Consider the following 15,733-nt stretch of genomic DNA (forward strand, 5'->3'; position numbering starts at 1 on the left):
CATTATCTGCAATGAACAGAGAAAAGAAAAAATATTTCCCCAGGGGTTTTGCATTTTCTTTGATAGACTTTTGAAGATCTATCTAAAGATATTACTTTGCTATATTGATCTAAACCCTCTGTTAAGTATTTCACTTGGCTCTGTTATATAACAAATGCTCAATGTTTTAGTAACCAAGAAATACTGTTCTAAATAAAAGTCCACTAATAACAAACAGGTTTCAGCTTCACTTGAACTCATTTCATTTTCTACTTCCCATGACTTTTTTCATTTGCTGGTTCTTCATGAGAGCAACTGAAGTTTTTAATCTTCACTGTATCATCTTTCCCCAAAAAGTTTTTCCATTGAAATAATAAATCCAGAAGTATTTCCTATAGCACTATAATTCTTAAAGCCTTCAAAATAACAGATTTTTTTTTCTTAATCTGCAATACAGTTTCTCTCAGTTTTCCTTTATTTTATTCTCAGATTTCAACTGTTGCACATATTACTAGCATACATGGTTTCATTTTCACCATACAGAAACACTTCCACAGAAGGATTAAATTTGTAAGTCAGTAAGTCAGACTTTGGCTTTACGTACCCCACATTACGGTCTCTGTAGAGCACAGGCATTTATTTTGGGTTACTTCACCTTCAGACATTACACATGTGTTGCTAAAAGTCTGTTTTATTTCCAACAGCCAGCAGCAACCAGCTACCCAATGTCATCCAGACCTGTTGCTACAGCAATACTTCATAAACACTATTACATAGCAAAGTGGCCAAATGCCAATATACTGGAATGGTTTACTCATCAATTGAAGTGCTACAAATCCACATAACTTTACTATTATTTCGGTGGTTGTTATGGTATTATTGGTTATGGACTTGGAATGACAGTTCAAAAACTGCACATAATAAATATCTGTCTTTGAGACTATTCACTAAGGGAAAAAAACTATTAAAAGTTTGGACAAAGACCTTACTAGAATGAGTTAGGCAGATTCCTACTTGTAATCACAACTTCACCAATACTAATACGAGTGTCTCTGATTTTTCAGATCATTCCTAATAATTTGTTCCTTCTTTTGGCCTCTTAAAACCAAGAGGAAAAGTACAGCATCATCCAAGTTGGTTGAGAAACAATCACATACTGGAATCTGAAGAGCTTGAACAGAAAACCAAACTGTGGTTTGTAAAGCATTTGCTTGGTCTTGTAAGAGCAGATGGGTAACGTGATGTTTCTTTCTTATTTCTAGCTCATAATTTGCATTAATCCCCTTCTAATATTACATTAAATGCTTTTCTAATATCACTTTTTTCACAGAAGCAATTGCTGAAACCACAGTAACGTAGGGTAATACAGGGATGTATAGCCTGGCTACAGATTTTTCCACTGAACCTCTCCTTTTGGCTAAGATGTTTTCCATAATAAAATTGCAATTAAAACAAAAGTTTCTGCATCTCAGTTAGAAAAGCCCTCTAGCAACTGGTTCAAGTGCAATCCACAGAAATTATTTTTCTGATCCTCCCTGCCTGTAGGCAACATGCAAGACTTATTTCATGATAAGTAAACAGCTATATTCACCAGTAGCAATGCAGATTACAAACTCCTAGGAGAGTAAGGCGTGGGCCATACTTATAAAGAAATTACTGATGGCTTTAATGAAGCTGTTAAGGTGAGGACCCAACACTTATTCACACGAAGTGCAGCTGTCACGTAGTCTTATATATCAACTTCTTTACAATTCAAGAACATCTCCACCACCCTCACAAGGAAGTCCCAACTATACCACACACTGAAGGCTCAAAGCCTTTGGATAGTGTCTGATAATTACTGTGCTGTTGCTCTTAGATGGGAGTTTATAGCTCAGTGGCAACCACATATCCCCAAACTGACACTGAAGTATTTAACACTGGGCTATGTGATCGATTACATATAAATGGCGATAATGCTATTTAACTAAAATTTATTCTGCATATATGTAAAAAAATAATTAGTGTAAATGAAGGAACCACAGAGTTTCCAGCCCAAAATACTACAGAATCAGGGGTTCTTCTGTAGAGTTTGCATTCAGCCTGCTACAGATTACATGAAGCTCTAGAGATAACAAGATTTTGAATCTATATTTGCTGAAGTCATAATTACAAGTTTTCTAATATGGGCCTAAAACTTTCACCTAACGTGTTAGTTGAATATGGAATATCTGTGTTTTCACTCAAAGAAAATTCTCACTATTACAAAAAAAGGCACAAAATTTGTTATGACAAAAAAAACACGATTAAAAAATGGTTGGTAGTGTTGAGTGAAATAATACCTTTAGCAAGTGATATGTGTGTACAAAGCACAGCCTCCCCTAAGGAAAAACAGCCTTGTCAGCTATTTCCCTTTCTGGCCTCCACCACCCTAAGACCCTAAAATACCCTTAGCCAAGCAGGTGCTTACCAATATTGACACTGTGCAGAGAGCACACTATTATGAAAACATTAGGGTGGAAATTAAGTTACAGCTGGAGTACATACCACGCAAGTACCAGGAGAACATTCTTAGACACAAGAACATGAAAAAAAAGAGACAGCAGCACGATGAGACTCCTGGAATGAACAGCTGCAAGAGGAACTCACCCATCAGCGGCTGCAACTGCTCATACAGTCATCCCTGGTTCTTAGGCAGTCTAATACCTTCAGGAAAGGAATAGTAGCGAGTATGTGAGCTTCAAATATACTTTACTTATGTGAGAAGCCAGGGAGTTATTTTGGGTTCATTTATATTCGTAACGAGGATGAAGTAGAGCTTCATACTGACAACAGTAATTGCCATCAAGACACTTGGTTGTAGTGCCTTAAAATGCATACATGGTTCTAAAACTAGATTAAGGGTATTAAAAAAAAATGGAGGAATATGGAGTATTGCTAAAGCTTGTGAAATTAATCCTAGCTTTGTAAGATTTTGCAAACAACTATCTATTTGAAACTAAGCAAGCAAAAACCCCCCAAACCAGAATAAAGCTACTTTCACATGTATTCACAGAGTACTAAACTAGAATATTTATTTGTCTTTGCTCTGGTAGGTTCGCGTGCTTAGACAAGCCACAAAACTAACCCTCTAAACTCTCAAAGCAAAATCTGACCTTGGAGATGGAACTGCACACAAATTAACTTCTTTGCATTCATTTGGGAAGTATTCACCTTCACATAATGTTTTAAAATTCTGAGAACTGTTTATATGTTATCTTCCCTCCAACCCTGAATGAAACATCGCATGAGTTCACAAGTGAGTTTGGTACTTACATGCAGTGGTTAAAAAAGGAAAGCGCTTACCCACTAGCAAAGAACTCACTGGAAGTTAAGGAATTTAATTCTGAGTGCCACCATTAAAGCCATGGTTTCCTATTCTCCCCAGCCCTCCCACTTCAGTGGAGTATCAGTGTAGTAATAACATCAAAAGCAGGAAAACAGGTGAGAGAGACTTCATAGACTCTGAAAGGGAGAAAACCTTGTAAAGGAATCCACTTATGAAAAGTCGGGTACCAGTATTCTGACAGGCTACCACAGACAGGGAGTGTTGTGTGCTAGTCAGGCCCCTTAGATGTGTGGCTTCATGCCTAGGCAAAGAAATTACAACAGTCAAGTTCAGAGAGCACAGAAGCATGAATTACTACATAATTCAGTTTCAAGAGAATGTGTCACAGTCTTCTAGCTAGTCACAAGCCGCACAGTGGTTTGTCACCACTTGCTGAAGCATCCGAAACCAGCTTTATTTACGTTTAGAAACAGTCGTAACTCAGAGAGTGTTGACTGGTTATTCATTAAAAAATCGTCAGTCCTACCAAGTAGCTACTAATGTATTACATAAAGTCTTACAGGATGCACCTAGAAAGCAGTGTTACTTTATGTCATATTTATAAAAAGAAAACAGTTCCAACCTTCAGATAGCACCTTCTAATGACTGGGTCATACAGTCACAGGTTTAAAAAAAGCAAATCAATAGTGGAGTGGGGTGTCCACACAGACCATTCTGGATTTAACAGCTATTGCTAAATTATGCATTTACATTCTCCAGTAACACAAATATCTGGGTTCAAGAAAGTGCCTATAGCTGGAGGAATTTCACCTCACTGAATATAAACAAAGCTGTTATTAACTTCAGCATAAAAATATATTTCAGGTCAGGGTCTTTTAAAAATATCTAACCAAATTTTGTACTCTACCAGTACATCAGCATATATCACAAGTTAAACATGTCTCATGGTTCTTTTTGGGACCTCTCTGATGCAAACTGAAGTGAGAGATTCCTTTAAAAAAAAAATAAAAAAGAAAACCACAACTCCCAACCCCACCAAACCCACAGAAAGATACTCCAGTGCTGCACAATCATTTGGCCTGGCTGTCAGTACGTGCTCACATCTCCAGTATGCCCCCGTTGTGAACACACAGCTTCTGCTCACCACTACTCAGCTAGGAACTCATCAGCTCAAGCAGTGATCTGATAGAAAGGAACGACTAGGGAACACAGAGCACAGGACAGCACCAACTACTTAATATTTGCAATTTCACCTTCCTCCTAGCACTCACAGACCTTCTTCAAGGTAAGTTTCAGCTGAGCTGACTGCTGAGCCTTCAAATTACGCCCTTAACAAATAACATAGTAGTTTTCATGCAGAGAATAATCTTCTGGCTTGAGAAGGCCAAATCTTACTTCCTCGGTAAAAGTTGACTCAACAGAGCTTTCATAATAGTTTCCAAGCATAGCTACAACCTTCGAGGTCCACATAAAAGCCTTCCACTACTATACTCTTACAAAGAGTATACAAAGGCCCATTTTCCAAGACACTGAATGCTCACCTAATTATCATTATGCAAAACACAAGGTGCTCTTCATTCACAGTGTTCTGTATTACTTTGGTGTTATTCTTAAGACAAAAGGAGTCCAGCTCATTAAACGCTGAATTAAAAGCTTGTGTATAGATAACAGTAATAGATTTTTCATGCTTAAATGTAAGTAGAGAATGCATATAAAAATTGAATTGTACAATCCATTAAGTTTATATACATAAACAATAAAATCCACCTGAAAACTGAGATGTATAGATTTGCAATATTTGTCATCTGGAAAAAGATGAACTTGCCTAAAATAACCTTACAATCTCCAAGAGATCTTCCAGATACTTTGAAAAAAAATAATAGCAATTTCTGAGATGTTTATAATAATTTGGTTATTTTCAGACCTTCAAGATAATGACTTTGTCCATAAAATTATATTATCTGCTGAGCACCACATGTTTAATGATATATAAAACAAAAAAAAATATGGCTACCGCTCTTATATTCTAAAACAGTAAAATCAAGCACCTTGCATGCTCTCATCTAGCAAAGGTAAAGACAGGACAAAATGCTTGTGCATAAATAATCATTTTAGCCTCTTCAAGTAAAAATCAAATATACCTAAGAAAGGAATTTAAGTATAAATTATTGCCTGTAATCCATAGACACTGGTACATTAAATAACTAAGGGTATTAGGAAATATTATATAGCTTTGATATTCTGGAATGGTGCTAAATCAAATGATTCTTTCAAGATTTAAATCTGCTGAACAACTCTACCATAAATTTGATAATCAAATTGGAATATCTTCTGATAGTTGCGATTTTTTTTTAAGCAAAAAAATTATCAAAAGGCTAGAAATATTTTGTTATAGAGAATGTGACCTGTGAAAGCTGTCCCTGAATCACCATGGCATGCTTTATTGTAAAACTAAAATCTCAAAATAGAAAGACCTCACCATGAGGAACTCTGCATTTCAAATCTCAAGGAAGAGACAGAATAAACACATATGGTGCTAGATTTCTGAAATATGTATTTCAGGAAAATAAAGCAGTATCTAATGTGTATTTTATAACCTGAACCAACACATCATATGTGCTGACAGCTGAGAAATCAGCTTAGTAAACACGAAATAAATTTACACATATGTTCACTTCCCTGGTTTACTGCTCTAACTTTCTGCTTGACATAGACATATGATCCTGAAACAGATTTGAGATGTGTATCATGTGTAAACTAAGTGTCACTGTTAGGTCTCTCCCTATCATACAGCTTTTCATTTATTTGAAAATGTAAACTTTATTTGTAACTGCACATTACAAGCTTCTACATTTACAGGGGGTTAAAATTTTCTTCAACTTTTTTTCTTTACCCTAAAGTTAAAAATCAGTGGGGTCTTCCCTGATATTAAGGTTTAAATCCCTCTCCCTTACAAAAGAATTTGATTTTTGACCACCCTCTTGTTTTCAAGTCTAATAGTTTAGATAGCAGTTTCTGTACTTGTACTTGATTTGAGAGAGAAGATCTGGTGATCAAGTTTGCTCAGCTCTCTAATCTGGACAGAGTCTATTTAGATGGATGTACAACACAAAGCTGTCACTGTTTCCTTTTCATAGGGGTACTTGGTTCTCCTGTAGTTCAGAAAGCATCACATCTATTTCGTCCACAGCAAAATCTAGTTTGAATTCCAGTGCTGCTTATTTTAAGATGTAAGCTGTCCACTGGGGATTTATAGCACAGCACTTTGAAGACTGCCAGATACCTTAGTCATCAGATTTGAGCGTCAGTGCCTTTTCTTAGTTCTTCACATCGTAAAAACAAGCACAACCTACCGCTATTTTTGCAGAGACACTTTCCAGTGACAACGGAATGGCCTGTTCAACCACATTCAGCGTGATAGTACGTTAACTCATTGTGACGCAAATTCAAAATGCAATGTCATATTTACAGGAGAAGGAAGTACAAGGTTAACTTGAAGGCCTAACATCTAGAATTAGCTCCTTTAATACCAGAAGCCTCCATAAGCAAGTTCGGTAGAAAAGCCTTCTCACCAGACTTGAGAGAGGTGTCTTACCATCCGTTTGGCTTCAGTTCGACTACGCCTGTGTAAATCTACTGAAATCAGTGGGTACTTAAAGCAAGATGTTTACACAAGTGTATTACTAGCAGGATCCCTTGCTTCTTTCCAAGGCAGTTCACTGCCACCTTCTTGGCTTTCCTACCATGCATCTCTTCACAGAAGAGCAGATAGTAGCACATCTAGAGATTAAAAAGGACAATAATAACCAGCAACTGTTGCTCAGCTCCTGAAACTTGTTGCTTTATAATTTGTTATACAAAAAAAGGAAACAGTAACCAGTTTAGTATGCTAGCATACGAACTATTTTACTGGACACAGCACAAAGCCATGGGATCATTCAACACGTTCTCTTCAAAGTAAGATTTTAAACACGAAATTGCTGAAAAGGTTTTTCTTTAGCTAATACATTACACTTCAAGGATGTTAACATTTCAAACCAAGTGAGACAGACTGAAAAAAGAACCCACATATTCATTTACTTTTCTGTTAAAAGAAAAATATACTATCAGTTCATAATTTCGCTTACATGTATAAAGACAGTATCAGAGAAGAAAGACTGATACCTTTCTATCCCCAGAATTAATAGACAGAAAGACAGAACCAACCATATAACTGGTGGTCCTTGGTGAAATCAACATCTAAAGATGCAAATATATGTATTTGATTTAGACTAAAATTTGGATTCTGTATTCAGAATGGAGACTAGTGTATCTGACGCAGGCAGACACAGGAATGCATAATAATCCTAGTCTTCACCTGAATTTCAGGGCAGAATTGTTTTACAGAATTCTGCAGACTCCAGTGCAACTGCTCAGGAATGTGACTGGCTTCTGCAAACCCAGCTGCACACTGCATCCAGTTTAAGCACCTAAATTAGCAAGACACATGCTTAACTTTAAACAATAAGACTTAAAGAATATCTTAAGTGCTCTATCGATTGGGGCCTGCCTGCATTCCACTTGCCCCCAGGAGTAGGAAAGAATGAGATAAGAATCCTTAAAAAGTTGTACTGAATGAAGAGTTTTTCCTCTGGACCTTTAGTTTACTAAATAACACCAATTACCAAACCTAAATTAAAAACCAAATTAATAACACTATAAGGATGCTAAATGCATTAGTAACAACATATTGACACTTGAAGTATAATGTAAGTAACGGTTAGTGTAACCTGACCCTGGAAGATAGCTTGACACTGACTAGCAGCTACTCAAACAAATGTAGTTAAAGCTGCTATCTAGTCAATACATTAGCTATCTGTGATAAATTAAAGTAAAATAAAGCAAAGCTTGAATAATAAAGAATGTGCATAATTTAGGCTATCTGGAAATATGTATACGTTTACCTTTAAATACTTGCAGCATATCTGCATGTAGAACAAGGGCAGCTTTAAATAGCAGTAGAGAGAATAAAGCCTGGTGTGATAGATGTGCTCTTGAATAAACTACACTACAGCACTCTGCTACTAACAGGATTAGGTAAGGTGGGACATAGTGCACAGACCACATATCCCACAAAGAATTAGAGAACTGACATTAATTTATTTTTAAAAAAGTTTAGCTTGAACTATCAGAAAGGAAATAAAACACATCTCAATTTTTAATTTAAAACACATCTTAAATTTTTTAACAGTTTTAGTAATTAGCTGCATAAATACATGCATGAGAGAAAATGACACACAAATACTAAATTTTACTCCCTCTTTTGATATTGTTCACAGAACCTTTTGGTTTAACTTTCCAGAAAAATGGATGTACTCTCACATATAGGTTCAACTTTGAAATGTTTCAAGCTGAAACAAAAGTTTAAGAAAATTCTAAGATATAAAAAGGCATTTAGGAAGGTAATGCTTACACAAGCTACTTGTACCTCTCAGCTATAGGTTAAACAATTAAAAAACCCCCGCAAACTATATGCTTGGTAAATAAACGTGTATTGCTGTAGTAATGGGGTATGGCTAGTGCTAAATAACAAACAAGCCTAGTAAACAGCAATCGTTGAAGTCTGCTATGTGGATACCTACAACCACTTATGCCAGGCTGATGGGAATCTGACTTAAATGGCAGCAAAATTTAGACATAGTAGATACATCAGTCAAGAAAAGCTGTTAGCTTTTGCATGTGTACACAGACACAATGCTTTCATTTTAAGCCACTGAAAATAAATTGTAGACAGAAATCTATTTTAGTCCTAACCGAACTATTGAATTAATAAAGGAACTACAGTGCAGAGAGCTACATTTGCTGATTTTACACGATTCTGTTGATATTCCATTTTGATATTGTGCTCAAAAGCAATCAGAAAAATCTGAAAATGTTGTTTCTGCACTTTCAAGATCAAACTAGCAAGCTAAGAGAGCTGATTACCTCTGAAGCCTTTTCAAATTCTAAACAATCACTGTCCGTATCTCCCCCATCCCATTCCCATTCTCATTCTCCTTCTTTCCTTTCGCCCAAGAATGTTTCAGACAAACCTCTCTTAAAAATAGACTTTAATGCAAGAATAAATTGTTTTAGTAGAAGTTCTAAACCAGGAATTAGCCCTATGGGCCAAAACATGTTCTTGGTCATCCGTTTATATAACCTCACACTGCGATACTCCAGCCAGAAAAATAAACACTTATCCCACCCTCACTACTTGCCATCAGTCTGGTATGATTTTTCCTGCCTCTGGAACATTTACACTCACAATGTATATAAACACATAGAAGTTAAGTGTATATACATCCCTTTTAGTAAGAAAAAGAATTTCTAAACTATAACTTGTTAAGAATATACCACAAGAACATGAGAGAGAAGAAAAAAAAAAGGAACTTTCTGCCTTTGGAAAACTGTTTCCACTTATTCCACACACCACTTTTCAAAAGTGTTCAAAATGAAGGCAAGTGATTATTAAATCAAGCCCTGATGTATGGGGAAAACGATCACTTTTCTTTACACAAAATTAAGGTAAATATGTATACTTTTTTAAAAAGGTTCGGGAAAAAATAATGGAGAAACTGTTGACTAAAACTAAGCACTAGAACGGCCACCAAAAAAGATACAAGAGGAACGCTCAAAAAATATACCTTTAAAGTAGTGTTAGTCATGTGTGCTTGCTGTTGTGGGGTATGTGATAAACACAGAGATGATACAGCATGCGTTAACTAGTCCTTGAGCAGTACTGTGGGGCACTAACTGCATAAACTGCTGTACAAATGTTCTTTAGTCATATAAAGAACTGGAACAGCTTCATTATATTTCCCCCTTTTTTCATAGATTTAGAAAATGATGGGTGGAGAAGAAAGGAAAAAGAGGGAGAAAGTAATTAGAGTTTGCCTGGGTAGCTATGTGGAACCAGGAAGCTCACACTAAGAAGAGAACTGGGGAAAGAGATGATTGCAGCTGCTCACACGTTGTAAGAACAAGCAGAGACAGTTGAGAAATAGCAGACAGATTTTGTGTTCAGAGGACTGAGCAGGGAAGCACAGGAACAGCTAACTGAACAACGTCAGGGAAATTAAATCAGGTAGGTGGATTGTGGCTCAGTTACGAGCAGCCTTTAGAGCTAACAGGAGGAATAGCTTATATCTCATTTGAAGAGAAGCTCCTAAGGGAGAGAGATAGCTTAAGCAAAAGAAATAATCTGGTCAGAAAAATGAGCAAAGGTGATCTTTATAAACAACAGTGAAGTCCATGTGAGAGCAGCAAGTTTTAAATGGACAAGGCAAGACAGGAGAACACATCGGGAGTCAAGAAGTGAGAGAGACAAGGGCTTAAATAAGAGTTTTGGTGTGGACAGAAAGAAGACAGGTTTCAGGGATGCCATTTAAGGAAAAGCAACAAGGTGTATAAATAGCCTTCACGGTTGGATCTAAGAGCAAAGCTGTTGGGCAAATGGTAACAAGGCTCCTCAAAAATCAGAAATGGACACTTTCTGATCTTACTAGAAGTGGTTTTGGAAATTTCTACCCATATCACCCCCCAAACTAATATACAATAATTGACCTTGAGTTCTCCAATTTTTTTTCAGTACCAGTAATTTCACTGCAGATACATGCAAAGCTATTTTGAGGTTTTAGTATAGTATTGCCATAATTATCACTGAGAAAGCCAAGCATTATAATCTTTTCATAGACACAACATTTGCAGAAATACTTTTGTTTAAAGTTTTAAGTTGACCTTTTAACCACCAGTCTTACTCTACTATTCAACATTGTGCTTAGGTACTTTCTGGTAAAGAATTTTGCTGAAGGTGATTTAGAAAGGAAGCATTATTAATATTGGACAAGTATGCCTTTAAGTGAAAGTCTTAAATATTATTGATAGCAGAAGACATGCTATTCAATTCAAACATCTGCCTTTTGAGTATCTACTGTGAATGAGAAATAAGGAGTTGCAGCAATAAGTTGCAATACAAGAGACCTCACAGTAAAACGCAGTAAGCTTCAGCGGTTACTGAACTTACACAAACTGTAAGGAGTTAAATTATGTTCAAATTATGCGCCTTTTTTTTTTTTTTTTTTAATAGGATTGGATTAACTTTTCTGGGCTTTTCCTCAGACTTAGTAATATTGTTTTCTTTCCTTTACAAGAGCATTTATTGGGATGAATATATTTCCACACTTAAAGAAAAAGCTACTATTTTCTTTTGTTTTGATTTCAATTCTGTTTCAGCCACTAGAAAAATGTTTTGTCCTTCTCCAAGAAATGAAGAAATAATTTAATGTAAATTTACGTTCAAGGAACACAAAGCAAGGAAACATTTTCAAGCCATCATAAAAAGTTATAGTATGTACTACTAGAGCCTCCTAAATTAATTATTACAAACTGCCCACCTCCTCATTGGAGTCTGAGAATTATAAACAGAAACATTTCTTGTCCATAACCAAATAAAACATAATATTCTCAAACCAAAATTTTTCCATTAACATTTCAGAGGCAGGAAGGAAAGTATAGGCTGTAGATATTCACCCATGAACATTACAACATTATAGAAGTCTTTGTTAATAAAATATATAAAAATAAGCTTTCAACACCTTCCTTGATTATGCAAAGAGGTTTTTTTATTTGTTTAAAGAGCAGCTGGAGAAAAGGTTTCTAATATGTAAATATGTTCTCCAAAGAGTTTTGTCACTAGGTTAAAGGCTGCGCTTATTCTCTCCAAAATGCCAGGCATATCTTTGAGTGTGAGAAGAAAATTAAAAAAAGAAACAGACAAATCTTCCAACAAAACCATCCAACAACACTGACCTTTTTGAGAGATCTTCTACTTCAGTAGCTCAAACAATTAATTTTAAATTGTATAATTAATATAAAATAAAATGTAAATATTTTTAAAATGTAATCAATTAATATTTTTTAATATTATTATCAAAAAGTTTAAGGGCCAGTGTACACAAGTCACCATTAGTTTGGGTGCCAGCATTTCTTTTTACAGTACGAATCAAAATAATAATGTGAAGTATTAGGAATTCAGTACTGACAAGGAGCCCTACAATTTGAGAATTTTCCCCTCTGACCTGCAATTCTGCTCATAAGTAAAGCTATTGTTTCTCTCCTAACTCTTTGCATTCCTCCCAAGTTAGCTCAACTAACATTTGAGTCTGCTAGAAAAGATCTAAAAAGAAAGAGAAAAAAAAACAACCCCAAAAAAACAAAAAACAAACAACTTTCATCAAGGACAGATTACAGAAAGTACTGGAAGCTTTTAAAACCCTCCACCCCCTCACATTCACCACTTGGAAATAACAAGATGGCAGAAAAATGCGAAATAAAATATTCAATTGCTTCCTCCTTCCTGATTCAGTGCAGCTAATCTGTGCCTCAGAAAAGCCTGTTTCTAGGCTTCCCATTTTGTTTCACAGTCCTAAGAGGATCAGCATAAAAACAACAGCAGTTTAGCCCTGCATATTTGTTTTAATTTCATGTCCAGAAATATTTCTGCTATATAAATCCTATTTTAGATTGCTGGTTTATATGATGGATGATTCTGAAAGTCCAGTGGAGAATACAACAAAAATGAACATCATTGTGTTCCATTATTTCATCTATACAAAATGCAAGTCTTTTCCAGGGCTGTATTTTGTTGTTTATAACTCAACAATAGCTTACAGAGTTGAAAATTATTATTTGCAATTATTATTATTTATAGAATTCTACCCACAAGGAGAAAAGGTATTTATTTATACCTATATCTTCTGCACTGCTATAAGTTAAATATTTAGAAATATCTGGAAGATAAAATATTTAACTTACATATAACTAGGAAAAAAAAAAAAAGGCATTTTGAGGTGCCAATTTACACAAGAAGAATCGAAAGGCAATTAAACCACATCATGCAACCACTTCAAGTGATGATTACCAGGTCTGACAAGTTACTGTTTACATGTCATAACAGAAGCACTTTAGGCCACATCATGAAAGACGTGGTTGCAGTGACCAGCTATTCTATTCCAGCAGGGCCTCCCACATAGCATGTTCCTGTACACTCCTTCAGAAGACTGTTTCTCAAAACTGGCTGGCAAATTGTTTATCATGCCAACCAACTTCAACTAGTAAGTGGGATCACAAAATATAAAGCAAATCTGTGGTATGATTGATCAATGGCAGCACTAAGATCTTAATTTGATTAAGGAGAAGGAAATGATGACCTGGGAAAAGTTACATTGAAAGGTTTTGGAAAGGAGCAACATCTGTGACTAATAGACAAGTAGGAGAGAGCATGGTTTCAGCAGCCCCAGGAGTTCGACATGAGATTTTACAGAGAAAGCTGAAAACCAGAAATTGATGGAAATTTTTACCTTTGAAAGTTTACTTCCTGAGCAAATTTGGAGCTTGTAACAACTCAGGGTTTCTGAATAAGAAGTGCTAGTCAGACAGCTGTGTAGCAAATCTTTTGATGACACTTGATAGCATTTGTCCAACTGTCAGAACCCTGTCTCCAGCTGTGGCTACTCACAAGTGCTTCAGATTAAGAAAATGGAAGAAAAATCCACAAACTATATTTAATCATCATGTGTGAAACAAATCGAAATATTTTCTGGCTACTGTTGTGGGTCAACAGTTGAAACCCTGAAGCATAAGAGCTGGTTATAAGCATTCTAGCAACAAGATACAAGTGTTATGACCCTAGTGAGGACAACAAAGGCTTTTTCTTGTTCACTACAGGGCCCAGAAAAGAAGAAAAAATAGCAGTAGTAAGAGGAAATGCTTAAATGCCAGAAAGACCACAATGACCATTTACCCCAAGTCCATCTCTTCCTCTCAGAGAGGAATAAAAACATCCCTCAAAACAGCATTAAAAAATAAAAATATTTGTCTAAAACACTGAAATACCCTCAATACGCTTCAGAGGCTACTTACTTCAGACCTTGTTTCACTTGAACAACTAGAAACTGGATCTAGTTATGTCTTTGACAACAAGGTCTACAAAACCCCCAGCAGCACATACCTTTTCCATGTGTAAGTAGCTATTCAGAACAAGTAAGTAACCTCTCAGTATTTTCTTCAATAAAGAGCTGGACATATGCAACTTAAACCAAGTATTAGCTTGTTTTTCCAAAACATGGATCATTTTTATGGCTTGTTTTGAGCTGTCTGGTGTTTCCATATCTTCTGAAATATGAACAGAACTGGACACAGTATTCTAAAAACATAGAAAAACAAGATCGTATCTCTGCCTCTATGCTGATGCTGTCCTTTTCACATAGCCAAAGATTAGCAATGGTCTTTTTTTCTATGGCACTGTGCTGAGAACTTACACTGACTTTGATGCATAATTTTCCTAATGCATTCCAAGAGTATTTCTTTATTATTTTCCTTTTAAAATCTTTCATCTATATCTACAATCCATATTTGCCTAGATTCAATTGTCATTTGTTAGACTGTAACCATTTAAACAAGTAATTCAGATCAGTATTACCAACCTTTCCTTTTCATGAATTCAGTGCTTTTAACATCTTAAATGATCATCTTTTTTATCAACTTCCAGCTCTACAAATGACTTTATCACCTTCATAGTTGATAAAATCACTGTGTTCGACCAAACATGTTCTCTAAAAAGCAAACCCTTCCCTTAACAGTAGACAGAAGTATAAACAAATGTTCATGTCAGTGAGCTAATTACTGTCATCTAATGTATACTATATGAATCCCCCAAATTGCAGATCTCTCAGAAACCTACAGTCCACAAAAAACTACCTATGATAAAACTGTACCAGCTGGCACTAATGATACCACAGACAGCATAATAAAAAGTAGAAGAACTGCAAATTAGCAACTCTATTTCACAAGCATGCTGCTTAACTTGGGTGTTGGAGTTTTGGAGTGGTTTGTTTTTTAAGATTTGGAATTAAATTGGCAATTTCCCAATCATTTGGAACATTTTCCACTTTCCAAGATTAGTGAACAGTAAATGATGGATTAGGGTCCTTTCTTTATCTAGCTTATTTTAAGAAGTTTTGGATATAAATTGTCCAGGACTACTGATTCTGATTTAGCAGATGCTGCCTCTTTTGACACAAATTACATACGTTCCTACAGAGAAGAGGCACCTACATTTCTGTTTCTGTTCAGAACCGTCATTTGTATTTTGCAGTAGGATATTATTCTTATTCTTAGTAGTGTGAAGAATGCTGTACTACTTTTACTTCTTTTGGCCACAGGGATTTCATAATTTTCTTGGACTTGCTTATTCTTGTGGCTCTTGAACCCTTCCATTCCTGTTGTTGTTAATACGTGCACGTGTGCGCACACATACAAAAAGGAAAACAAGTGATCAATATTTATACTAGCACACTTCCTAAAAGAGTAATACAAAGCTTTGTATAGAATTGAAACAAAGTAAGTATTACTTGTTAACATGTATAT

At 35.7% G+C, this 15,733-nt stretch overlaps 1 protein-coding gene across 5 annotated transcripts in view; it reads right to left on the reverse strand.

Annotated features, from left to right (window-relative positions):
• Nucleotides 1-15,733, reverse strand: part of MIGA1 (mitoguardin 1) — a 44,442-nt gene that overhangs the window by 18,206 nt on the left and 10,503 nt on the right. For 4 of the 5 annotated variants that reach the window (XM_033000729.2, XM_033000730.2, XM_033000732.2 and 1 more), the window contains exon 8: nt 15,508-15,585. The exons of the other annotated variant lie outside the window; for it this stretch is intronic. In XM_033000729.2, coding sequence (XP_032856620.2) covers nt 15,508-15,585 — 78 coding nt within the window. The remainder of the gene's footprint in view (nt 1-15,507; nt 15,586-15,733) is intronic. 5 annotated transcript variants of the gene reach the window in all.

The sequence above is a fragment of the Tyto alba genome, unplaced genomic scaffold (assembly GCF_018691265.1).
Source record: "Tyto alba isolate M040663 unplaced genomic scaffold, T.alba_DEE_v4.0 Super-Scaffold_1000006, whole genome shotgun sequence".
NCBI classification, from domain to species: domain Eukaryota; kingdom Metazoa; phylum Chordata; class Aves; order Strigiformes; family Tytonidae; genus Tyto; species Tyto alba.